Source organism: Mauremys mutica, chromosome 7 (genome assembly GCF_020497125.1).
Source record: "Mauremys mutica isolate MM-2020 ecotype Southern chromosome 7, ASM2049712v1, whole genome shotgun sequence".
Classification (NCBI taxonomy): domain Eukaryota; kingdom Metazoa; phylum Chordata; order Testudines; family Geoemydidae; genus Mauremys; species Mauremys mutica.
In genome coordinates this window covers 19,043,286-19,069,509 of record NC_059078.1, presented here as the reverse complement: position 1 = coordinate 19,069,509, position 26,224 = coordinate 19,043,286, and the positions used below count along the sequence as shown (strand labels likewise).

General features: G+C 40.0%; 1 protein-coding gene and 1 long non-coding RNA gene across 4 annotated transcripts in view; one reads left to right on the top strand and one right to left on the bottom strand.

Annotated features, from left to right (window-relative positions):
* LOC123373656 overlaps positions 1-12,202 on the bottom strand; it is a 31,343-nt gene extending 19,141 nt beyond the window's left edge. Inside the window, exons 1-2 of the long non-coding RNA XR_006580804.1 lie at positions 12,065-12,202; positions 10,813-10,933 (exon numbers count right to left, since the gene is read on the bottom strand). This is a non-coding gene — a long non-coding RNA (uncharacterized LOC123373656). The remainder of the gene's footprint in view (positions 1-10,812; positions 10,934-12,064) is intronic.
* The window catches only part of NR2C2 (nuclear receptor subfamily 2 group C member 2), a 70,239-nt gene continuing 55,358 nt past the window's right edge, over positions 11,344-26,224 (top strand). For all 3 annotated transcript variants that reach the window (XM_045022694.1, XM_045022693.1, XR_006580803.1), the window contains exons 1-2: positions 11,344-11,526; positions 21,800-21,883. In XM_045022694.1, coding sequence (XP_044878629.1) covers positions 21,824-21,883 — 60 coding nt within the window. In that variant the 5' untranslated portion in view covers positions 11,344-11,526; positions 21,800-21,823. The remainder of the gene's footprint in view (positions 11,527-21,799; positions 21,884-26,224) is intronic.

The following is a 26,224-nucleotide window of genomic DNA, read 5'->3' as shown; positions in this document are numbered from 1 at the left end:
AGGACTTTTATTCATGGGATACATTTCTCCATTGTTTTCCTTTCACCTTTATGTCCTTTTCTCCCTCGTTAACATGCACAGAATGAAATGAAAATCAATTTTAAAAGGAATTATATGGACAGCTTAAATAAACTGATAACACTTTACACAGCCTTTTATCTTATTAGTTGAAGAGGGGCCAGATCAATCAGAAAATGCACTATTGTTGTAATCAAGTTGCTAACAGACAGTGCCCTCATAATATAAGAGCCACAGGAACTGGAAATAATTTGAACCCACACTGACACTCCCAACAGAATAAAAGTACTGCATTGTCTCAAATGAGTTTGTCATGCTGAGAGGTCATATGTGAAGGTGAGTGTTAGAGTACACTGAATGGACAGTGATTAAAAAGATGCACTGCTGGTGCTTTTGATTTACCATTTCTGTAGACAAAGGAATTTAGTTTCTAGGGATGATAATAGATCATTAACAAGCACTAAACGTATTACAAAAAAAAATCTTTCACGATACAAGAAATTATAACAAAAGGGAACAATTATTTCCACACTATTGCTTGTGGTATTTCACTTCAAAAATGCAGCTCACTGTAACATACTGACAAAGAGCAAAGATTTGTCTAGAAATAAGAACCTCACTCCCATGGCTAGCAAAGAAGATAGTAACAAGATCTACCGCCTCATCCAAAGCCTACTGAAGCCAATGGAGAGACTCTTCGGGTAGGTCTACACTGGAATTAAAAAAAACCTGCCTAGCATGACCGTGGCTTGCCGAGGTTAGCTAACTCAGGCTCACAGCCTTAAAAATTGCTGTGTAGACATTTGTGCTGTAGCTGCAGCCCAGGCTCTAGGACCCTCTCCCCTCACAGGTCCCGGAGCTCCGGCTGCAGCCCAACCTCTACACAGCAATTGTACAGCCCTGCAGCCCAAGCCCAACTTAGCTGACCCAGGCCAACCACGGATATATCGTTACTGGCTTCATTGAGAGTTGAGTCAGCGCCCTAGCATCATGTTCTCTTCCCAATAAGTTTATTTTTCCTTTGTTAAGAAAGCAGTTCTGAAACTGTTTAGGGTTTGCTTAATATGACTATTTAATATTTGGTTAAAAAAACAGAATTCAAATTAATATTGGATCAATTCTGTAGCAGATCTACAAGCTCCAGGAATACTGTCAGCTGTTATTCCTTGTAATGAGAAGTCTTTAGTCCATCAATATTGCCTTTTCTTTTCCCAAATATTCTTAGAAATCAAATCAGTTTAATAAAAATAGAATTGTCCAATTGTACTATGAGTTCCATAATCCAATATCTGATACAACTGCTCCTTCCTTTTCTTAAATTAGAGTGATAAAGATCCAGAAATTATGGGACTGAGACAGGAATTGCTGGGTGAAATTCTACCGTTTTATGCAGGAAGTCAGACTAGATCAGGGGTTCGCAAACTGGGGGTCAGGACCTCTCGGGGTCATGGAGGGGTTGCAAGCTGTCAGCCTCCACCCCAAACCCCACTTTGCTTCCAGCAATTATAATGGTGTTAAATACACAAAAAAGTGTTTTTTAAATGGGGGGGTCCACACTCAGAGGCTTGCTATGTGAAAGGGGTCACCAGTACAAAAGTTTGAGAACCAGTGGACTAGATGATTACAAAGGTGGCTTCTGTCCTTAATCTATAAATCTAGAAACCCCTTGTACTGTTGTGTTTATTTTTTATAGTGCCCACAAGTATAGTAGATGCGTCACAGAAGACATACAAAGACGTGGTCTCTCCCACAGAGCATCTATAATCTAAATAGAAGATGTGACACAATGAGATGATGACACATAGGGAAGGGATGAGGGGGAAAAAAGCATATAACAATAGTCCCACAAACACTTTATTTTTGCATATGCACACCTTGATAGTTCTTCAAAGTGTATATGTATACATACAGAGATATTAAAGATTAACCAAAATAGCATTATTGGCTCACTTCTTGTGTTTCTGATGACCTGTTGTTCCACACTGAGAACTGCCCCTTTAGCAGTATGAATTGAACACATGTAGGTATATCACAACATGTCAATCTGTTACATACTTTTTACTGTCAAAAACACTGATCTCAGATCTACAGAAAACACACACACAGAAGTTACAATCTTCTCCTAGTAAACAAAGTTTGTTTTAAGGTGCTAGCAGACAATCAAGATGGTAAATTAATTTGATCAAGTTATCCCAGCAACTGAAATACAAATTATTTAGAGCAATCCATGCAAATTATAGATAATCTAAAAAAAAAAAAAAAAAACCACAAGAATCTCTTTTTTCAAGTCTACTCAAATAGTATTATTGGTGTAATGAAGAGGGAAAAGCAATAAAGAAATTACTGAATAATTAGGATACTGGTGTATGTGTGTGTATATATGTGTATAGATATATACACACACACACACACACATATATATATAAAAAATAGCCAATGAATGCCTTTCATGAATCTATGCAAACTGAGAATGCTAGAGTTCTTATTGAACATAAGCATTCCCCAATCATTTGCAATACGTCAAGACAGGCTGATGCATTTTAATTAAATTTTAAATGAAGTTTCTTAAACATTTTAAAAACCCTATTTACTTTACATACAATAGTTTATATTATAGATTTATAGAAAGAGACCTTCTAAAAGCGTTAAAATGTATTAGTGGCACGCGAAACCTTAAATCAGAGTGAATAAATGAAGACTTGGCACACCACTTCTGAAAGGTTGCTGACCCCTGGTCTATAGAAAGGGTTGCCTAACACTTTTCATTATAACAGCCTGTTTTCAGTTACTTAGAGCTTTGCCCAACTTAAACCATTTAGGCTGAAATTTTCCATACTAAACATCTGCCTCATTCTAAAAACGTTTTTGTTTTTTGGAATTTAGGAAGTTTCACGAAAAATTGTTTAGCCTCTTTCTCAAAACGGTCTAAGGAAAACTCGTATTTTGCCATGTTAAATAATCATTACAACCACTTCATTGAGGGGACATTTTGGCATCAGGCATCAGAAATGAAAGGAAGGAGACTTTTTTCTGTGTGCTTAATGTTCCTCCTGCAGTGGAAAAAGAAAGCATCCTAACTCAAATGAAGAATGGTAAACACCATGGGCAGACAGTAGGACAAGCTAAAGGGTGTGTAGGCTGGAAGAATAATACAAATACAGGGGAAAACAAGAAAGAAGGGGAAAAACAGGGACAGAGGGCCTATAGCCACTAGACTAGAGCACGTTCCCCTTCAAGCTTCAAACAGAATCCAGAATTGTTAAGTCACAAAATTCCCCTGCTTTAAACAAACATCTTTGAAACCCACTAGCAAAATGTATGTGCCATCCACCTAGTGCCTTGCCCACTTAAAAGATAACAGCCTACCGCCACCATCATCAGTTACTCTGTTATTTCAATTGGTAGAAGTCTGTGCTGTGGTATTAAAGGTTCCAAATTTGCTGGTGACTTATACAGAGATTTATATGGTTCCACATAATACAGTTATTTTTTGCTTAACTATCTTGTTTTTTCAAAAAGTAACATTAAAAAACTACAGTAAAAGAATGTTATGGCTGCACAGTCAGGCACTCAGAAGTCAGGAAGTGCCTGCATTAAAGTCAACTGTAAAGCCATAATTCGCCTATGAAAATGCATTGTGATAAATCTTTCATTATATGATCACATACTACTTTTTCCACCTGACCCCTTGTCTCACTGAAGGCACACTTAGAAATTACCCATTCAATCATCACAGTAGTTTTCAACCTGTGGTCTGCAGACCCACACATGTTTAAGATTTCCAAAGGGGCCTGTACCTCCATTCAAAATTTTCTATGGGCCCACAAATGACAAAAAAGGTTGAAAAAAAGATCACTGAATTAGCACAATATATCCTGTGCACTGAATGAGAAAAAGGTCCTGTGGAAGAAATATTGAACAAAAGACTATCAGTAATACATATGCACGAGGGGACCAAATTAAGTTTGCAGTGCTGTATATCCCTCACTCCTGTGACACCTACTGTTGTGTAGTCAACATACCAATGGCCATTTTGAATTTTACAAAGAACTCCAAAAAAATTCCTACAAATATTGTTGACACACTAGGTGGTATGGCTAGTTTCAAAGCATTGAATGATATCTGCAATAAACTATTACATCACAAGTAACAAATTTTGGCTAAAAGTTGTTCCTTGTCATTGACTAACAGCCTGGAGATAATAATGGGTGTCACTTTACTTTTTACTTGAGATGTTATTGCAGCAGTACAGCAGGAGTATGAAGGAACAATAGGCAATAATGGAACACTATCAATGAGATTTATAAAATATAAAGCTTAGGACTGCATAGGACATTTGGCATAAAGTCAGCATGTTCTGAGGACAAATAATACATATACTGCAGCTGTATGAGTGTCTATTTGATTAATCTTTCTTAATTACTGACAAATTCTGCAGGGATTTTTTCATTAAACAATCTCTACCTGTAAGCATTCTATTGTATGATATGGCTATGATGTACCCTAAAGTAACTGAATTATCAGACTATCTATCTTTCTTCAACCATTAGGTCTTTAGAACTAGCTCAGCTACTGCTATCATCACTTTTCAATTACCTTTTTGTTTTTTAAATATACGGTAACACAAATTGTCTCAAGTAGCAAAAAGACAATGGAACTACCCTATAAAGTTTTTAATATACCACTGTGTCCAACAGAGACAAAACTCGGCTTGTAGTGAAATGTGCAATTCTACAGACGGTATCTCCAATTTCACAAGTTCTATTTGTTCAAGAGATTTAGCTCCATTCTGACAGATATTGTATTGTAACCACTGCTAGAATATTTTGTGCAAGACAACGTTAAATAGTTCCTATTCAGTTTTCTTTCAACTGACTGTCCAGAACACATTCTTTATTATAATGTCTTCCGACTTGTTTAGTATGGCATATAATTTTCCACAATAAGTTTATTACATATTCATTTCCAGTACCAGTCTCATAATATTTATCTGATAAACAGAAATGGTTTAAAGATGCGTTTTGGTCTTCTGTGCCCTCAAGTTGTATTAGTAATTCATTCAATTATTTACAAAATTCAAAGCTACATGAGAATTTGCTTTAACACATTAGCCCATTAGTCCAAGTTCAATATCCTGCCTCTGATAGTTGCCCTGACCTTCGGATTTAAAATTAAATAAAAAAGTTAATGAAATGCATGTATATTCAATAGTACAATGCAGTAAGATATGACCTATGGCCACTGTATTAGTTTAAACCCTGAAACATGGGATTTGATTAAACCTTTTTGTACCAAATACAATTATTAATTTACTTACTACAGGTCATAAAAATATTCAACTTTTAGGAAAAACATCTGCACTGTTTAAATATATGACCTCTGTTACCACAAGTGCACCTCTTAAACAGGCAATGCACTCAGCCACATCTGCAGGGGGAACCAACCTACTATCAGTGGTGTACAGATGCTCTATGGCAGTGGTTCTCAAGTAGGGGTATGTGTACCCGTGGGGGTACGCAGAGGTCTTCTAGGGAGCACATCAACTCATCTAGATATTTGCGTAGTTTTACAACAGGCTACATAAAAAGCACTAGCAAAGTCAGTACAAAACAAAATTTCAAGCAGACAGTGATTGTTTATACTGCTCTATATACTACTATACACTGAAATGGAAGTACAATGTTTATATTCCAATTGATTTATTTTATAATTATAAGGTAAAAATGAGAAAGTAAACAATTTTTCAGTAATAGTGTGCTGGGACACTTTTGTATTTTTGTGTCTGATTTTCTAAGCAAGTAGTGTTTAAAGTGAGGTGAAACTTGGGAGTATGCAAGACAAATCAGACTCCTGAAAGGGGTACAGTAGTCTGGAAAGGTTGAGAGCCCTTGCTGTATAGTCACTACACTGTGTGCATCATCCATACCTAGCTCATAGTGTTGTGACCCATTCAGGGCCATAATGGGGTAAGATAGCTAAATTAATATTTGTATCAGTATAGAAGAGTGACATCCTGTTCTCATATTATGGAAGATTTTTTTTTCCTTACATAAACAAAAAAGTTTCCATATCCCTTTAAGTCTCCTTAATGTAAACTATTTAGCAAAGCATCTCAAACTGATTAATGTGAATTAGCAAGATTCTACTGTTTCTTTTCATGTGATACTGACATTATCAAAGAATATTGTTCTTATACCTTAGTTACAATTTTTTTTTTTTGAAGAACAGAATTGTTTGTTGCATGTAAAGACTGAGGAGAAAATAACATTTGCTTAATATGTTGATTTGACAAATTTGTAAATAAAAAAGGAACGTCCCACTGTGACAAATATCCCTTAATTAATAAACTCGTAAGTAATAAGTAAGACTTTCACACACCTTAGAAGTTATTTAAGAAAGAATACAATGGTGGATAAAATTTTCAATACAGTAAATATCCTGAGATGGGGGTGTTTATAGCCCTGCTCGTGGACAAGAAAAAAAAAAGTTTAATAGCATGTCTGCTAAACTGTGATCAGACCCCCAACCGGTTAATAATTCAACAGAATATTAGAAATCCCACCCAACATTGATCTCCAATTTAATTGGTGGAGCAAGGAAAATATTTTTGTTAAATGCTTTGAAAAAAGCAATCTTTGCAGCAAAAACTCTATCTATCAATAAAATCTATAATTTATAGTTTGTAATGTTCATCACCTTGGAAACTGCCTCCCATTGAATAAAAGTCCATACTTAGTTGAATGACAAATACTGAAGTGAAACTTAACACCACAGACGAAACAATTTAACTCACTTTTACCAAAAGACAAAATGATTTGAGTCTTATTTTTCCTTTTCTATTGTTAGATAACAATAGCTAATAAAAAGGGTAACCAAACATTTGAATTTGCCATGGTTTACATGAAAAACAACAAGGTGTGTGTGGGTTTTAAGATACACTCATTAGAGTAAAGGCTACCTATTGTACCTTCCACTGCCTTAAGCGAGAGTTTTCCCCAAGTAAAAGCTGCAGTTATGAGTCTGAGGAGCATGGCTTTGGTGCACTGTTAAGCATAAAAGAACAGGCAGAAGGCTTAAAGGCAGTCAAACAAGAATCTTGTGGTTTTGGTATGTATGTTCTAGGGAGCAACCTTCCTAACTACAAGGCCAAGGTGCTGACAATATAGTAAAGCAGAACACTATTATTATTTCTGTATTACTGTAGACCTCAGGACCTCTGGTCATAGAATAGAACTCCCTTGTGCTAGGCAGTACAGAAACAGGAAAGCTGGGGGGGGGGGGGGGGGGAGAGAGAGACAGTCCCTGCACCAATTTAAGTATAGGCCAAGAGATAACATATTGATATATAAAGACCAAGGGGGAAGTAACAAGGAAACAATGAGACAGTAGTAGACAGCAACACAGTACAATACAGTAAAAGAAATCAACTTGAGCTAAATCGATAAGACACTCCAACCAAAATAAAAGTGTCCAACAGAGGGATTGCACCAATTTAACTTAATCAGTTTCTGAGCTAATGTATTAAAATGTGCGTAATTCTCTCATGTGACAGGCCTCTAATAAAGCTTTTCCATCATAACTAAAATACTTCAGACAATGAAAAATACCCTCTCCCCTCATTAAACCCTCTTCACCCCCAGAAAAGAGACAACCCAACTTGAAGCAGTTACAAAACATTTATAAAAATGCATTACATAAATACACTGACTAGTTTTTGAAGACTTTACTTTTATATGTGTATTCAGAGACTAGGTCTATACACAAGATGCCTTTCTGCTATGACAGCCAAGATTTGGTAAAGGGAGGAAAGAAGTGGATGAATAAAAATAGAGTAAACTGTTAATCCAGGAGTCTTACCTAGACACATGGTTCTAATGTGTTTTGAGGAGGTTTTGGAAGAAATTGATAAACTAAACAGTAATAAGTCACCAGGACCAGATGGTATTCACCCAAGAACTCTAAAGGAACTCAAATGTGAAATTGCAGGACTACTAACTGTCGTCAGTAACCTATCATTTAAATCAGCTTCTGTACCAAATGACTGGAGGATAGCTAATATGAAGCCAATTTTTTAAAAGGGCTCCAGAGGAGACCCTGGCAAACCTGACTTCAGTACCGGGCAAACTGGTTGAAAAATACAGTAAAGAACAAAATTGTCAGACACCTAGATGAACATAATTTGTTGGGGAATACTCAACATGCTGGGATGATTTAGTTGGGTTTGATCCTGCTTTGAGCAGAGGGTTGGACTAGATGACCTCCTGAGGTCCCTTCCAACCCTCAAATTCTATGATTCTATGATTTTTGTAAAGGGGAATCATGCCTCAGCAATCTACTAGAATTCTTTGAGGGGGTCAACAAGCATGTGGACAAGGGGGATCCAGTGGATATAGTGTACTTAGATTTTTAGAAAGCCTTTGACAAGGTCCCTCACCAAAGGCTTTTATGGAAAGTAAGCGGTCATGGGATAAGAGGGAAGGTACTCATGGATTGGTAGCTAGTTAAAATATAGGAAACAAAGGGTAGGAATAAATGGTCAGTTTTCAGAATGGAGAGAAGTAAATAGTGGTATCCCCCAGGGGTCTGTACTGGGACCAGTCCTGTGCATATTCATAAATGATCTGGAAAAAGGGGTAAACAGTGAGGTGGCAGAATTTGCAGATGATACAAAACTACTCAAGATACTTAAGTCCCAGGCAGACTGCGAAGAGCTACAAAAGGATGTCTCAAAACTGGGTGACTGGGCAACAAAATGGCAGATGAAATTCAATGTTGATAAATGCAAAGTAATGCACATTGGAAAACATAATCCCAACTATACATATAAAATGATGGGGTCTAAATTAGCTGTTACCACTCAAGAAAGAGATCTTGGAGTCATTGTGGATAGTTCTCTGAAAACATCACCTCAATGTGCAGAGGCAGTCAAAAAAGTGAACAGAATGTTGTGAATCATTAAGAAAGGGATAGATAAGACGACAGAAAATATATTCCCTCTATATAAATCAATGGCATGCCCACGTCTTAAATACTGCGTGCAGATGTGGTCGCCCCATCTCAAAAAAGATATATTAGACTTGGAAAAGGTTCAGAAAAGGGAAACAAAAATTATTTGGGATATGGAACAGCTGCCATTAGGAGAAATTAACAAGACTGGGACTTTTTATCTTAGAAAAGACACGACTAAGGGGGGATATGAAAGAGGTTTATAAAGTAAATGAGGAAATGTTTACTCCTCATAACACAAGAACTAAGGGCCACCAAATGAAATTAATAGGCAGCAAGTTTAAAACAAACAAAATAAAGTATTTCTTTACACAATGCACAGTCAACCTGTGGAACTCCTTGCCAGAGGATGTTGTGAAGGCCAAGACTATAACAGGGTTGAAAAAAAATAGGTAAATTCATGGAGGATAGGTCCATCAATGACTATTAGCCAGGATGGGCAAGGATGGTGTCCCTAGCCTCTGTTTGCCATAAGTTGGGAATGGGCGACAGGGCATGGATCACTTGATGATTACCTGTTCTGTTCATTCCCTCTGGAGCACCTGTCATTGGCCACTTTCAGAAGACAGGATACTGGGCTAGATGGACCTTTTGTCTGACCCAGTGCGGCCATCCTTATGTTAATCAAGAGTATTAGCCTCTCTTCACTGAAGTAAAAAACTACATGTGCCTTGTCTCCACTAAGATTTTAAAGAGATCTCTCACTATAAATTACACCTTTTCTGGCTGTGAAGACATACCTTTTTAAGGTTTCATGAGCAAACTATGCTGAGTAAAAGCACACAGCATCTCCCTCTTCAACTGTTTTCACTAGTAAAAAAAAAAAGTGTATTTTCCAATATAGAGCTCCTCATTGTAAAAGGCACACCTTTTTACTGGTGAAGACACAGCATGGAAGAACATCTACACAGTTAACTCATACTCATTTAGACATATGCTAACTAGTTAACGTTCATAGAATCATAGACTATCAGGGTTGTAAGGGACCTCAGGAGGTCATCTAGTCCAACCCCCTGCTCAAAGGAGGACCAATCCCCAGACAGATTTTTGCCCCAGATCCCTAAATGGCCCCCTCAAGGATTGAACTCACAACCCTGAGTTTAGCAGGCCAATGCGCAAACCACTGAGCTAATCCCCCCTCAAAGAACTGAATTCAAGGAGAGTCCTCAAGAAATGCCTTCTGAAGTTGTCTGGGGCTATCACAAGAGACAATGTTGCCAACAGGAGTCCAATAGCAGTGAAGCCATGACAGCACAGGTTTCAGTGCAGGCTAGCTGTTTCAGTAACTAGTACCAAGCATCCCTGGTAGGCTTACACTGTCTACACTGAAGACTGTGCTGCTGCAGCTTCACTGCTACTGGTATGCCTGTTAGGGATGGTCTACGCATAAAACGCTGCTGTGCTTCAGTGAAGACACTACCTACATAGACAGGAGGGGTTCTCCCATTGGCATAGGTAATTCACCTCCTCCCAGAGGCAGTAGCTAGGTCAATGGAAGACTTTTCCCATCGACCTAGCGCTGTCTACACTGGCGGTTAGTTCAAGTTTAACTGTGTCACTCACAGGTGTGGATTTTTCACACTCCTTACTGACACGGTTATACTGACCTAATTTCCTAGTGTAGACCAGGCCCCTAGACTAAAGGTATCTTGACTATGCCTACTCATGTTGCAGTCACACCTCTGATTGTTATGCAGACACCACAGGAAAGCTTTGGGACACATCCACATAGCCCACCTTAAGTTCACAGGCAACCAGTTATCTCGAAGTAGTAGAGTACACACAAACCTTATGGGTCAGGAGGTAAACCATGACTGCCCACAGTACCAGTCTGGGATAAAGGGTTTCTCCTCACAGCAAGGTGATAAGGGTGATCTTCACGTCTAGGACGTCTCCTCGGATGCTCTCCCTGCCACAACAGTAATTGGGGGAAATGAATGCATCTGCCCACCCCCAACCAAACAACAAATGGGGAGGGGGACACACGCAGCTTTCCACAGTCTGAGCCACCTCTCCAGCAGCACGAGTGCGCTGGAAGCACCGCATACCACACACTCCGCGCCGCTCCCTCCCCGTCTCCAGCAAGGCCGGGGAGAGGCGGCAGAAGGGGGGCGGGAAAGCGCCTATTCTGCCCCCGGGGCCGGCTGGAACGTTGGTGTGGGAACGTTCCATCCAGGCGCTCAGGTAGCCCCTCCCCGCCGCTGCCGTCCCCCGGCCCCGCCCCGCGAGGCGGCTGGAGGAGGGGGCTGTGGCCGGCGTGGGGCTGGGAAGAGGAAGCGGGGAAACGCTCCCAGGCGGCAGCAGCGGCGGGCGGGGTCACGAACTCTGACCTTTCACAGGGGCACGGCGCAAAACCAAAACAAACCCCCCCACTAACAAATAACACTACCCGAGCCCCCCACCTCCCCCCCGCCCTCTCGGGCCCGTCGCCCAGCACCGCTGCCCAACAGGCCCGGTTGGACCCGGGTCACCGTCGGGGCACGTTTGGCGCCAAAGCCTGAGGTAAACTGTTTTTTTCTAAATCAAAATGCCCCGCGCCGGCTGATCTTAACGGGGCCGGGCGGCGGGATCGCGGCCAGGCCAGGCCGCCCCTGGGGAAAAGAGCACGCGCGCTTTAAGCGGCTGGGGCCCGGCTTCGCAGGCACCCTGGTTCGGATTCCGGGTGTCGGTGGTAGCGGAGAGCCGGCCGTGCCCAGGTCTGGGTGGGCTCACAGGTGGCTCCCTGAAAGGGTCTCTGGGAGCAGCTGGGCCGATCGAGTCGGAGTCCGCTCCGGAGCCGCTCGGCGGAGTCGGGCCCGCCGAGGTTCCGAGCCGGTCCGGCGTTCGTGCGAGCAACTTGCTGTCCGGGCGGGCTGGGTGGCTGCGGGAGAAGGGGTCCGGCCGCGCTGTAGAGAAACCCCAGACACACACAGGGAAGATGGAGTCTGAGCGGGCGGAGGCGGCGGCTTGAACCCGACCCTTTTACCTTTGCCACCGGGAGGGCGGAGGGGAGGGGGCGGTGGGTACTTTGCATACGGGGCCGAGACCGCCGCCATCTTACTGGCCGCTCCCCCACAGCCGTGGCCGGGCCCTTCAGAGCGCGACAGAGAGCACACCGGAGGGGAGGGGGGGTCTAATGGCGGCGGCGCTGCCTGGGACTTGGCCGTCTGCCAGCACCGCCATCTTGTGTTTTTCCGCGTCCCTCGAGTGTTTTTCTTCTTAGACGGGAGGCGGGCCAAGTGGGCTAATTGGCACACCCGTTAGCCAATCCGCTCTTTGGGGCTGGGCAGTTTTGCCTCTAAAATGAGCCGATTGGTTGGGAGAGGAGGCGGGAAAGGGAGGCGTGGTTTCCGTGGGCATAGGGCGAAGACGCGCTCTAGACGGCTCAAGTGAGGGGGCGTGGGAAGGGCTGGGATTGCGGCGTCCAGCATTGGCCTGCGGGGTGCACGAGTATAGCGACCAACGGGAAGAGAGCTGCGCTCTGGTCCTGCCTAACTAGTATGCCCCTTCCCTGGGTCCAGCACTGCCCGTTATTTTCTTCCTGCCCTAAGTAGTGAAGTAGCTGGCTCCTGGAGTAACTGTGTTCCACTGCAGGCTTTCAACCTCGACTCCCCAGTCTAACTGAGGAGAACCGTGATGGTCTGTCCTGGATAGTTTGTGACCTGAACATCAGGTCTGTTGGGACCTACAAGTTCAGATCCCAGCACTGTTGGACTATGTGTCCTTCCTCCCTGAAATCACACAGCTTCACTTCCACCCAGAGGAATAAATGGAGTATTTCACCTGAGTGCTTTCTTCTGAGACTAAAGATTTGTTGCATTTTTCGTAGAACAAATTTTACACTAGGTTTTTGGTCAACCCTATGTCCTTTGCTGCGTAATTAGGTGGCTGCTTCTTCCACCTCTGTTGAGACAGCATTAGAGTGATGTACTTTTATGCACAGTATTTTGCAAAGTACCTTTGGATCTGTCACAATGAAGGGTGTCACAGATAGAAGGGGTAGGGAATGAGCTATTTATTCAATATACACACTTCTTGATGACTTGTTTTATTTAGCTGTTAATTTTTTTATAAAATACAAAAGGCACCAGGAATCTCCACTATATGATTAAAAAAACTAATAAGGAGAGGGGAGGCATGAGAGAGATTGCATCCCATGAAACACAAGCCCAGGGTGCCTTGAAGAATTTGTTGCTGAATGGGGTATCTGGTATTCGGGGTCTTTCATATTTGTTACAAAACTAAAAAAATGTGATGAGTACATATTAATATCTGTTCCTCCTGAGCTAAAGATGTTAAATGTCCTGGTGGAAATGGTTTGTAAACTTATATGTACACATTGAACAGCCTGGGAAAAAAATGGAGAACTAAAAGACAATTCTGAGAAATACAAATACTGTATGGTTTTAACAGAAAACCTGTCTTATTTTTGGCTTTGTTTTGTATTATGTCAAGTATTTTGTCATATTAACATGCAAAATCATTATTTGCACGTGCAACTTACCACATTATTATTCTTATTTTCTAAAACTAATGTATTTTGACATTTATGTCTTTCAACAATGACATTTATTAATTTGGTAGCATTTACTCCATAAGGATTTTTTTCTTTGTGTTGGATAAATGCATTTTTCTGATAGAATTTTGATACAGGTGGTCACATTTTTGGTGTCAATGTGCAAATTATTTTAAATATGACTAGCTTGTTCCCAGTAAAATAATACAGCACAATGTAGGGAGATGAGGCATTTATCCCCATTTAGCAAGTGCTGCTGATACAGTTCTCCAAGTATACTGTGGAAATTTTAGTGCATGGTAGCAGAATCCACATGACAATTTAGGGCGTGGCAGGTTAGTGCACTGTAGATTTATGCCTGTGCTTGCCATGCACAAGTCTTCTTGTAGACGGGTCCTAAGTATGGGTTCCAGAATTGGATGTAATGATGTTAAATAATTTACCCAAGGTCACACAATGCCAATGCCAGAGCCAGGATTATGATTTAGGAGTACCTAGTGTTCACATTCACGTTCAGTTTACTAGATAATGCTGCCTAGTTAAAAAAAAACAGTTTTCCAACTGCACATAATCTAGAGATTTTTTTTAAAGGAAAGCTTCAGCAAAATTGACATTCAAAAATCAATTATTTCTGAAAATCTGCAACTTTTGAGTAACTAGGTAACCACACGTTCACGTATTCTTGACTAGATGCAAGTACCATGCGTATGACTGTGTAAATACTTAGCTAACAATGTGTGTTCACGAATCAGGCATTTGTACTCATGCATTTGATAGACAACAATTTGTATGCATGCATATGGCTATGTAAACATTCACCGAGCCATGTCCATGCATGAGTCTGGGATTTGTACTAATGTACTTGCTAGACACCCATTTATGTATATGCAAATGATCACATAGCTGTAGGCAGTATAGTCTAGTGGTAGGTCTCTGAACTTGAACTCAGCAGATCTGGTTTCTATTCTTAGCTCTGCCATTGGCCTTCAGAGTGACCTTGGGCAAGTCACTTCACCTCTTGCTCTGTGCCTCTGTTTCCCCATCTATGAAATGGGGATAATACCATCCTTGTTTTGCTCTATATAAAAACTAGATATTATTACTTATTTATTACTGAAACTCAGTGTCTGCCAGAAAATAACATTTTCAGTGTGCTGACAAATCTGGTGTATCTTAAATCCTCTTTTTTCTGTGACGTTTTCTCTGATGGAAAACCCCATCCCATATATATCTTAACTTTTTTTTCTGACAAACCTTTAAAGTTTCTTTTATAAAAGAGTCTATGATGGATAGTTGTTCAAATTGATTGAAAAAGATCATAAGCTACGATTAACTTAACACCATGAAACATTAATAAATGTTCTGTTCAAGTCAGAAGATTTCCCTAAATTAATTATGTGAAAACAAATATCAGAACTAATGCCTTTCTAATACTTTTGTTTGAATTAACTATATCAAATGCTGCTGGACACTGTGCATATGTCAGCAGCAGATTTTCAATGGATTATCAAGCGGTAACATGTATATCTTACCAACCTAGTGGAACATGTTTCCAGATGTACTTAATTGTACAGATCGGCCTGAAACAAAACCTTGTATCTAAACTCTTATCTTCATAATTAGCTACACACAATCCCAGATGCAAATCTGAATTAAAATTTCCCCTAGTTTTGGAATGTACAGATTTAGTGTTCAGATTCTGTCCATTTTAGAGAAGGATTTGAGCTGCAAACTCTGAGCCACATCTGGTGTTTAGATACAGGGTCTTGAGTTAAGCCTCTCTCTGCTTAATATTTGATATGGAAGGAAAACATATAAACATGGATTTTAAATGTTCTTAGAAAAATCTTATGTCCTTGCAAGTTAAGATAAAGATGAACAAAACTGCAGCCTTCAACTAACATATAGATCCAGAGTGGTCAAAATAAAGATTATAGGATAATAAACAAAAGTCTGCATAGAGATTGACTGTGTTTAACATTATTGTTATTTATTAACAATTGCTTGAATTTTTCCATTTATTTATAGAAGTCAGTATCAGCACACACAATTTTTAAGTTTGATCTCATTTAGTATTATCTAAGACAGTTGTCCCAGTTAGACAGTTTTATATACTATCCAATGGATTGTGTTGTCTTTTCTAATTCAAAAGAAACCATAACCAGTGGTATAGTTCACTTGTATATAAGTTGAGAAGTTAAATTGCTCTGTGTTGAAAATAAATCAGTGTAATCCACACTGCATTCAATGATTCCAAACATGTTTTAAGACGTTCTGTAGCTATTGTAATGAGATAATATTTTGATGCCTGTCCCTTCTTTCTACTGATGACAGTATGATAATTGGAACAGGAAAAAGAGGGTCAGGCTTCAGTAGGACTTATTGCTTACTGTCTCATTGCTTCAGTTACGGCCCCATTTTCTCTCCCTTGTTAGAAAGATAGTTTAGCCCTCTGGCTAAGTCAAAAATACTTCACCCCTTCAGGATAATAAAAGTCCAAAGGCTTCATCTAGACTCTTCCTTGATTCAGAATCCTCCATGGATCTATCAGTCTTCTCTCCTCCCAAAGAATAACAACACCTTGCCCAACCTTTCTCTGGGTCTGAGCCCTCCTTCAATGGATTATGTATATTCTCTTTCCAGGATCTATCAGCAATGCTGCCTATTTGGTCTCTCAAAGGGTTATTCATGCTCTCCTTTTGCAAGCTCCAGCTTTGGGCCTAGATTGCCACAGTTCCTTTATTCCCCTCTCAAGATATGGCTTACTTTTTGACTGTTTTGCTAAAGCAATACTCCCTCCTAAGGGTCCCTTACTCATGTGTCTGGCTGTCTTTATAGGTCTTTTATTGGGCATTGTAACCACTTTTTTCAAAAACCCATCCCACGCTTTCCCAGGTCCTTCAACTGGAGAGACTCACAGCTCTTGCCCGTTTCCTAGTCTCTCTCTCCCTCTCTCAGAAGGGAGACTCACATTCTTTCCCTATTTGCTCCCTGTTCTGAGGAAAGGATTGCTTATACCTCATAACATTCCTTTCTGACATTCCTTACTGCAAGGCCTACCACTGCCATTGGCCTTGGAAATTACATCCCTTCTTCCCTCCCCCAAAATTCCCCTGCTTGGGCTGAAATTGGGAACAGGGCCCAATTTTAAAAAAGGCTCCAGAGGCAGAGCTGGTAATTACAGGCCAGTAAGCCTAATTTCAGTGCCAGGCAAATTGGTTGAAACTATAATAAAGAACAGAGTTATCAGATACATAGATGAACATAATTTATTGGGGAAGAGTCAACACAGCTGTTGTAAAGGAAAATCATGCATCACCAATCTATTAGAATTATTTGAAGGGGTCAACAAACATGTGGACAAGGGTTATCCAGTGGATATAGTATATTTGGACTTTCAGAAAGTCTTTGACAAGGTCTCTCATCAAAGACTCTTGATCAAAGTAAGCAGTCATGGGGTAAGAGGGAAGGTCTTCTCATGGATCCATAATTGGTTAAAGGATGGGAAACAAAGGGTAGAAATAAATGGCTAGTTTCACAATGAAGACAGGTAAATAGCAGGGTTCCCCAAGGAGCTGTACTGGGATCAGTGTTGTTCAACATATTGATAAATGATCTGGAAAAATAGGTGAACAGTGAGGTGGTGTAATTTGATTATATAAAATTACTCAAGATAGTTGAGTCCAAAGCTGAGTGTGAAGAGTTACAAAGGGATCTCACAAAAGTACGTGACTGGACAAGAAAATTGCAGATGAAATTCAATGTCAAGTGCAAAGTAATGGAAAACATAATCCCAAATATACATACAAAATGAGGGGGCCTAAATTAGCCATTACCACTGAAGAAAGAGGTCTTGGTATCATCGTAGATAGTTCTCTGAAAACATCTGCTCAGTGTGAAACAACAGGCAAAAAAAAGCAGAAACAGTATTAGAAAGGGATATTCAGTGGTTCTCAAACTTCTTTTTCATAGACCACTTGAAAATTGCTGAGGGTCTCGGCGGACCACTTAATGATCTTTCCAAATGTTGTTTGTACGGTTAGCTAACTGTTGTAAAGTGCTTTGGATAAAAGCGCTATATAAAAAAAAAACTTACTGTATATACTCGTTCATTAGCCCGTTTGTTTATAAGCCGAACCCCCAAGATGGTTAGGTAAAAATAGCAAAAACTGTATGACCCTTGGTGACGCAGTAGGGAGCGGGGCGGATTGACCTGGGAATGTCGTCTAGTTTTACTGGGACTGTCTGCATGGGATAGCAGTGGGTGACTTCACTTGAGGGACCATATCTGAGCCTGTAACCTGAGCCAGGAGGGGGGTTGGGCCAGTTGACACCTTTGCCCAGGAAACTGGACAAAGGCTGGTGGAGTGAGGGGGAGTGAGACTGCTGGAGGGAGGTTTTCAGTCTTGGGCTGGCTGGGGAATTGGAGGGAGCCCCAAGGTTGGGGTCTAAGCTCCCTACCCCCCAGAAGGACCTGACTAAGGGGTCCTGTTTATGCTTACAAGCTCTGGTTTGGACTGTGTTTCTGTCATCTAATAAACCACCGGTTCTGCTGTCTGGCTGAGAGTCATGGTGAATAGCAGGAAGCCGGGGTGCAGGGCCTTGTCTCCCCCAAACTCCGTGACACCCTTTCATAAGCTGATCTTGTATTCCAGGGGTTGGCAGACTTTGGGTCCTGGCCCATTAGGGTAAGCCTCTAGCAGGCCTGGACGTTTTGTTTACCTGCAGTGTCTGCAGGCATGGAGCTCCTCAGCTCCCAGTGGCTGCAGTTTGTTGTTCCCAGCCAATGGGAGCTGCGGGAAGTGAACTGCAGCCACAGGGAGCTGAGGGGCTCCATGCCTGCAGACGTTCCAGGTAAACAAAACGACAATGTATTAGATATTCAATTCAATGATTCCATAGAGTTTAAAATCATCAAATTTTGGTGTAGACCTGTTTATAAGCCGACGCCCCCTCTTTGATGCGTCACTTTTTTACCAAAAATATTCAGCGTATGAATGAGTAAACACGGTAATAATTAAAGTTTTTTTGTTCTACAAATAAAAGCACACAACTCATATTTTAATATCAGTAGTCTTACCTTTCTAATGCAATGGATGTGCCCTCTCTCCCCTGCCGTGGCAGCTCCCGAGCTGGAGCTGGGAAGGCGGGAGGTTTCTCCCTCGCCACAGCAGCCACAGAGCTGAGGCTGGGAAGGAGAGCCGCCTCTTCACAGTAGCCACAGTCCAATGGGAAAAGTCACCGCTTTCTCTGGCCTCCACAGCCCTGCACATCCCAAATTCCCCCCACCCCCTCTTCTCACCCCACTTCCCCCTCCCACCTACCCCCTATTCCCCCCAAGGCCACCACCTCACCTTACATGTGTGTCTTCTCCAGGGTACAGGCACCTAATTTGTGGAGCCATGCCTGCATGCACCTTAGAGGGAACTAGCTGTGGACCACCTGAATGGAACTCATGGACCACTGGTGGTCTGTGGACCACAGTTTGAGAACCTCTGGGATATATAATAAGATAGAAAATATCATAATGCCATTATATAAATCCACGGTACAACCATATCTTGAATACTGCATGCAGTTCCGGTCACTCCCTCTCAAAAAAAGTATATTAAAATTGGAAAGAGTACAGAGAGGGGTAACAAAAATGATTAGGGAGTATGGAACAGCTTCCATATGAGGAAAGATTGCAAAGACTGGGACTGTTCAGCTTAGAAAAGAGATGACTGAAGCGGGATATAATAGAGGTCTATTAAATCACAAATAGTGTGGAGAATGTGAGTTAGGAATAAGTGAATTCTAATATATATATTTTTTGAGATGGGATGACCAGAACTGCATGCAGTATTCATGGTATGGGTGTACCATGGATTTATATAGTAGCATTATGATATTTATTGTACAGTGCATAGCATAATGGGGTCCAACCTGGCTTAGGCTTTTTCTCACTACTGTAATATAAATATTAAATAATAATATACAACACAGTGGGAGTGAATTCAAAAATCCACAGGAACAGGAGAAGGTGGATCCCAAATCCTAAAATGTAAACTAAATTCTTGATGAGCAGGTCTTCAGCTGTGCAGTTTCATTTAATGCTTAACAGGAGATGCACAGATAAAGCTCTGAACACTGAAATGACTGTACTCTTACAAATCACTGGTAAAGAGGAGGAGACCATTTAAAGATGGCCCCATTGAAGTCAGTGGCAAAGCTCCCATAGACTTTAATAAGTCCATGATGCCACTTGGAATATGTTGAAAAGGACAAACTTTAGTCAGCTGTTTCAGCTGACCATTGATAGGCACTGCTCACCTGTCTTTAACAATGGCTAGCCAAAATGGTGCTGAACATAATTTATTCTTTTCTAAGCTTACTGCTGCACAATATTCAGCTGCTACTGTTGCAAACAACTGTCATCTAATTCATAGTATCAGCAGGTCCCAATGCCCTCATGCAAACACATTTTCCTTTGGCTACTAGACTTTTGCATATACTGCAAATACAATATTAACATAACCAGTTATAATTTGGTATGTTTAAGAGGTCTGTTTCTCTTTTCATCAGGAAGTTATTTAAATCCCTGCCCCAATCCCGCCATCTATTTACATCATAATATTGTATGCCTATTATATTAGCAAGCTCCACTGGTATATAATTCAGCATTTTATTTAACAACCTAAATCATAATAATGCTACAATAAAATGATGCAACAACAATTTATAATTCATAATGTAAATACTAACATGCAGTTACAGTAAGTTCTAGTGGTATCTTCTGTTGGGATAGTAATTGATTTGTCACCACTTTTCCACATAGAGGCTGGCATCTAGTTTGAGGAATTAAACTGATATAATAACCAGGAAGAGTCCATTGAAATTAAGGTCATGACTTTCTCTAAAAATGACTTAAGATGAAAAATCAGAAATGTTTATTTTCACATTCCTAGCTTCCCTGCTCTACCAGGGATTTTTACTACTCCTAGTCAATTTCATGCTTCACAAAGATGTGTTGTGATTGTCTGTGAAGACATGGTACAAAATATTACTAGAAAAGTGGAACATTTTTATTCGTCCTTAAATATCCATTTGCCATTCCTCCAGTTTCTTTAAAATCGATGTGCAAAACTTAAAGCTCAAGGTGAATATTTTGACCTTTTAAATGGTTATTTAGGTTAGGGTTTGCAACCATTTTAGTAGCAAATTGGGACTAAAAATGATTACAGACAAGTAGCGAGTCTGTTTAATATGGCTATTGCAAGAAAGAGAGGAGTTGATTATCTTAGCATTATCAAGCACGTTTTGCCAGAACATTGGCCAATGGCCATCATTGGCTTTCACTGGTACTTAACTTTCTAGGGCTGATCATGCAAAGTTTTTAATATAATCATTTTTAAATAGATTGTTTCAGTTGTTAACGTTTGCAGAGAGGGCACAAAAGACTCCTTAATTTGAAATAGGAATGGAGAAACCAAACCATATTAAGGACCATAGTTTTAAATTTTTCTGGACATATTTGTCTTCTGGTCATTAATCCCTTCTTTTTGTTTTACATCTTGTTTTTCTTTGTGGGTTTGTCAGAGAATTAACTTGCAGTTACATTCACCAGTCATAGGAAGTAACCCCTTTACAGAGTTTCCTTCTCACAGTTATAATGGTATCAGTATCATTGTAAAATATAACATAGAAGTTAAAGATTGAAAAGATGCATTAGATATTCTAAGCCATTTCCTTGCCAATGCAGGATTGTGACAAAAACACAGGTGATAATGGTAGTCTGGCAAAAGAGTTCAATAAGAATTTGCTCAAATACCTTCCTCTGGTAGCCACATCCTTGTCCAGCACAGCAAGACATAGAAGCTTTTCATTTTAAGTGTATTTTTTTCCTCACCTCACACTCTAGGAATTAATTAAAGCTTTTTTAAGAATTGTGAATTCCACAAATTGGACCAATAGTTGAAGTTCAAATTTGCCCTATGTCATTTTTCAAAATAGAGATCTCTTAATTGCCAGTTTTTAAATGGTGGAGTACAAATATTTTGTGGATTAATATTACAAGGTAAAATTATATTTTTTGCTTATGATTTTAGAAGATCTGGGTCTTGAAAACAGTATTCCCATATTTGCAGGGAATATGTGCACTGCTTTCTTATTTGTCAGATGTATTTGGCAGTGGTGTAAATTCATATAAAGCTGCACCACAGATTTAATTTTAATTAATAACAATGACAAAAAGTCTAATTTTCTTTGCCTGATGGAAGTTGCTGGCATCTTTCCAAACAGGTTCTCTAATGATCTTGCTTCACCATGGCAACCAATATGGAGGTGCTGGCTCAGCAGATAGTGGAGACACAGCAGGTGGCTGAGGTGAGTGGCAGATGATACTACAGTAGCTGGCACACTTGATTTTGAAAGAAAAAAATATATCAGTGTTTTCCATTGTTTACAGCTGATCAGAAATGAAGCAGAGGGTAATTATAGAACAGTAATTATTTTACATGAGAACATGTAAGAAATGTAGCCAATATTTGTTTCAGTCACATTACTTCATTCTAGTGGATTCCATATTAGATGTGTAAAACAAGAAATTCACCTGTGACCTACATTAAAATTTGGTTCTTTTGCCTATTTTATAATTCTCATAATTTGAAATAAAAGATATGAGAAAACCAATGCATGTGAGTGACATAGTTTAATAAATAAGGGTTTCTATTCTTTAGTTGATATGGCATTTAAATCTTGAACTATGTTTCAAGTACCACCTATAGTACATCGTGAATATGATGAACATGCAGTAGTGAGAATCTTGTGAATCATAGTTTGGATTTTTGTCCCAAGTATATATGTATAAAAGCACAAAAACGGTTTTAAGGTAACATTAATTAATGGCCTTACTTATGTTCACCATAACTTGGACAGTAGAAGGCTAAAATGTCTAAATCAGCTTCTCAGCACTGAAAATGCACTTTATTATGGAAATAGAAGATAACCTACATATTTCTTTTAGTTTGCTAATTTTAATCATGTCCTTAACTGTATAGGGTTTGTGGGTGTTTTGCTTGGCTTAATATTCTTGAGAGTTACTACAGCCTATCATATAATTACATAATTAAGGAATTTTGTAAATTATCTGTACTCAATAGTCTGTGACATCTCCATAATCAAGGCCATGTTAGAGATTTTAGTTCATAGATCTCTGACCCAGTGAACTGTAATTACACCTTGAAGATACTCAGTTTGGTGGACTAATGTGAGAGTTGCATGTCTGAGGTAAATCCACAGGCAAAAATACTTTCAGAAAAGGATTTGCAAATACATTTTTATATCCAATAACTTTGTTCTACAAAGAAATATTAATTTGTTCGTTTTAAAATATATTTTATGGCAACAGTGATTAAGCCACAATCTGGACTAAGGGCTGCAAAGTACAGTAGAATCACTTTTAAGGACTGTTTAAAGAACAAACTAAAATTTCACCTTAGAAACTGACAAATATAATTTTTGTTTTGTTTTATTTTGCTTTTTCAGGTGTTATACAAGCAAGTTTCACCCCAGAATTAATTTTGACAAACTAGTCCTAGAAGAGCCCCCCCAAAAAATGTGTAATGGAAAGACAGGCAAACCCTTAACTATTTTAGTATGAATGGTGATGCTATAATCACATCTAAGGCACATAAAATATGTGACATTTGTAATTCCTCGTGCAGGAAATGCACCGTGGTAACATAATGTGATGGTTGTATCTTGCCACTGGAGAGTTCGGTCCTTCCCAAGAGCATGTGAAGCTCTGTGATTTCTTCCTGGCCGGTGGGTAACTAGGGCTTCCTCTCTTTACACTATTCGATTCCTCCTTAAATTATGTGCTTGTCTGATGCATAACACCATGATATTTTTGTTCATGGAAAAAAATATTTATTAAAAAACAACATGGTCACAACATCTGTTAATTCTTAAGGAGACAACGTTGCTTTTAAATCTTGAGCCATCTTTGTTATAAAAGATTGGCTTACTGCTGTGTGTCCTTCTAAGTCAGATATATTTTTAGTCCAGTTTAATAAATGACTAATCTTTTTGAAATATATTAGATCTGTGTATTTGTATTCATAGTAGTTTCTTGGCAAGAAGGGAAATGATTAATTGGTTTGGGGTAGTGTAAAAATTTGGCATTGGCCTTAAAAAATGAGCGCTTTCTTCATAAGCCAGATATTTCATCAAGGAAAATTGAATTGGGCGAATGGAAATATAGCCATTAATCATATACTGAATCCTAAGATATGAATTTTAAGTGGTCAGTTATGAACAAGATAATTTAATTCAAATACTGGCATTTTTAGTTATATGTACAGTAATTCTTCAAACTGATTGCTGCCTATGTTGCACATGGGTTTACTGGGGACCTAGATGTCAAGCAGCAAACATTAGGCTGTCCTGTAAGGAAAGAGTTAGCAGTGCTGTGTTTTTCTCTCCTGTGCAGTAATTTGTCAGGTTTTATTGTCTCTCTGAATTATTGCTCCAACATGGCCATTAATGGCACTATATCCCAATACCGTTTGTATTTTGTGTACTCAGAATAAGTGAAAAACATGGAATCAGTTCTTGTTTTAAGAATGATTTTCTAAAGCAGCTCCTGTGATAGTTTCTTCTACTGAGTAGTTAAAAGTTCACTGCTTATCTTTTTTCCTTTCTTTCCTTATTGCTTGTTCCATTTCTCCAACTTTCTACTTCCAGCTGGATGCGATGGAATGACACTTCGTGTCAGTACTTACACCTTGAGGTGTTATTCAGTTGATTTTACTCAGAATTCATTAGCTTGGAGTACAGAGAACAGCTATGCCCAAGAAAGGAAATGTCAGCAGTTGTTTCACATTCTGAGCAGCTTTTGCAAAATGTCATTTACATTTTATCCTTCGTGTATAAACTACTACCACTACTTTTCTCAAAGTTTTATCTTGTACTCTGAGTATGCTATACACTAGTAGTGTCCAATTTGTAGCTGAGGGACCACTTGAGGCTTCAACTTCAGCCCTTGAGAGCAAGTCCGTTAAGAAGAAAATTTGTATGAAAGTGTGTTTTCTGAACTGTGCCCTGCAATTTTTAAATTGAAGTGTTTCAATCAGGCCTGTCACTCTGGACTGGAGGTAGAGGGCAGTGCCTCCCACCTCTTTCCCTGAAGTCTCAGGACCAGCTCTAATGGGAGCAAGGAGCACTATGAGCAGTTGCTGATATTGTCCCTTACCCTGTTCTAACTGCTCACTAGCTGTCCTTCTGCATCACAGTAGAGGGAGAACAAGGAGTAACGGTCTCAAGTTGCAGTGGGGGAGGTTTAGGTTGGCTATTAGGTAAAACTTTTTCACTAGGAGGGTGGTGAAGCACTGGAATGGGTTACCTAGGGAGGTGGTGGAATCTCCTTCCTTAGAGGTTTTTAAGGTCAGGCTTGACAAAGCCCTGGCTGGGATGATTTAGTTGGGAATTGGTCCTGCTTTGAGCCGGGGGTTGGACTAGATGACCTCCTGAGGTCTCTTCCAACCCTGATATTCTATGACTCTGTGATTCTATGAGGTCAGAGTAGCATTAGCTCCTCCTTTGCCTGCTTACCTGCCAAATTGTAAAATCTAAGATCTAATTTAAGCAGTAATGTTTTTGAATATAGAACTTTATAACTGTTCCAATTAAATATTTACTGTAAGCTGTACATTTTGCGAGAGTAAGTTTGTAAAATATTTTAAATTCCTATGGAACAGTTGGATATATTTAGTCTGGGTTTGCTGTAATTATTTCCTACTTTAACTTTTATAAGAATCTCTTTTGCACTAACATTGCTCATATCTAGAATATGACAAATTAAGAGAGATTGATCACTGTATTTAAGAAATACAATTACTTTTGATCTTTAGTGATGCTTATAAAGCAAATGCTCCTCTCCTTAAATCAGAAACGCTAAATGGTGTGATGAAATGGGACTGTCTTTAATGTTTCCTCTGAATACTGTGTGGGTGCCTCAGTTTCTGGCCGACACTCTGTCTCCTGGCAACTTATGGCCCAGGCCCTTCCCCCCTGCAAGGGGATGCTAAAGGTGTGGGAGAACAAAGAGGTCAGGTGACCTCCTGGCCTGGGAAAGGAACTCAGCAGAGAAGGAGGGGCTGGAGGGGGTTTCAGTTTAGAGCTGGCTGGGGATGGGAAGTGAGTGCAGACGGGGTTGTCTGGCTCGCTGGGCCCCAAAATGGACCCGGCTGAGGGGTCCCGTTCTCTGTACCTACACGCTCTGTTTTAGACCGTGTTCCTGTCATCTAATAAACCTCTGTTTTTACTGGCTGGCTAAGAGTCACGTCTGACTGCGAAGTGGGGGTGTGTGCAGGATCCTCTGGCTTCCCCAGGACCCCGCCAGGGCGGACTCACTGTGGGAAGCGCACGGAGGGGCATATGCTGAATGCTCCAAAGTCAGACCCAGGAAGGTGAAGCCACGTGAGCTTCTTGCCCTGAAGACAGTCTGCTCCAAGGGAGAGGAGGCTCCCCAAAGTCCTGACTGGCTTTGTGGGGAGCAGTTCCAAAGCATCACCTGGGGACTCCGTGACAACTGGCATGAGTAAAAATATCTGTAGCGATTTCTGTGAAAAAGCATGAACTCAAAAATCCATTAACTATATTGACTATTGATTTATTCTTTCAACATATTTCTCAAATAATGTTCTCATAATCAATGTAGTTGTT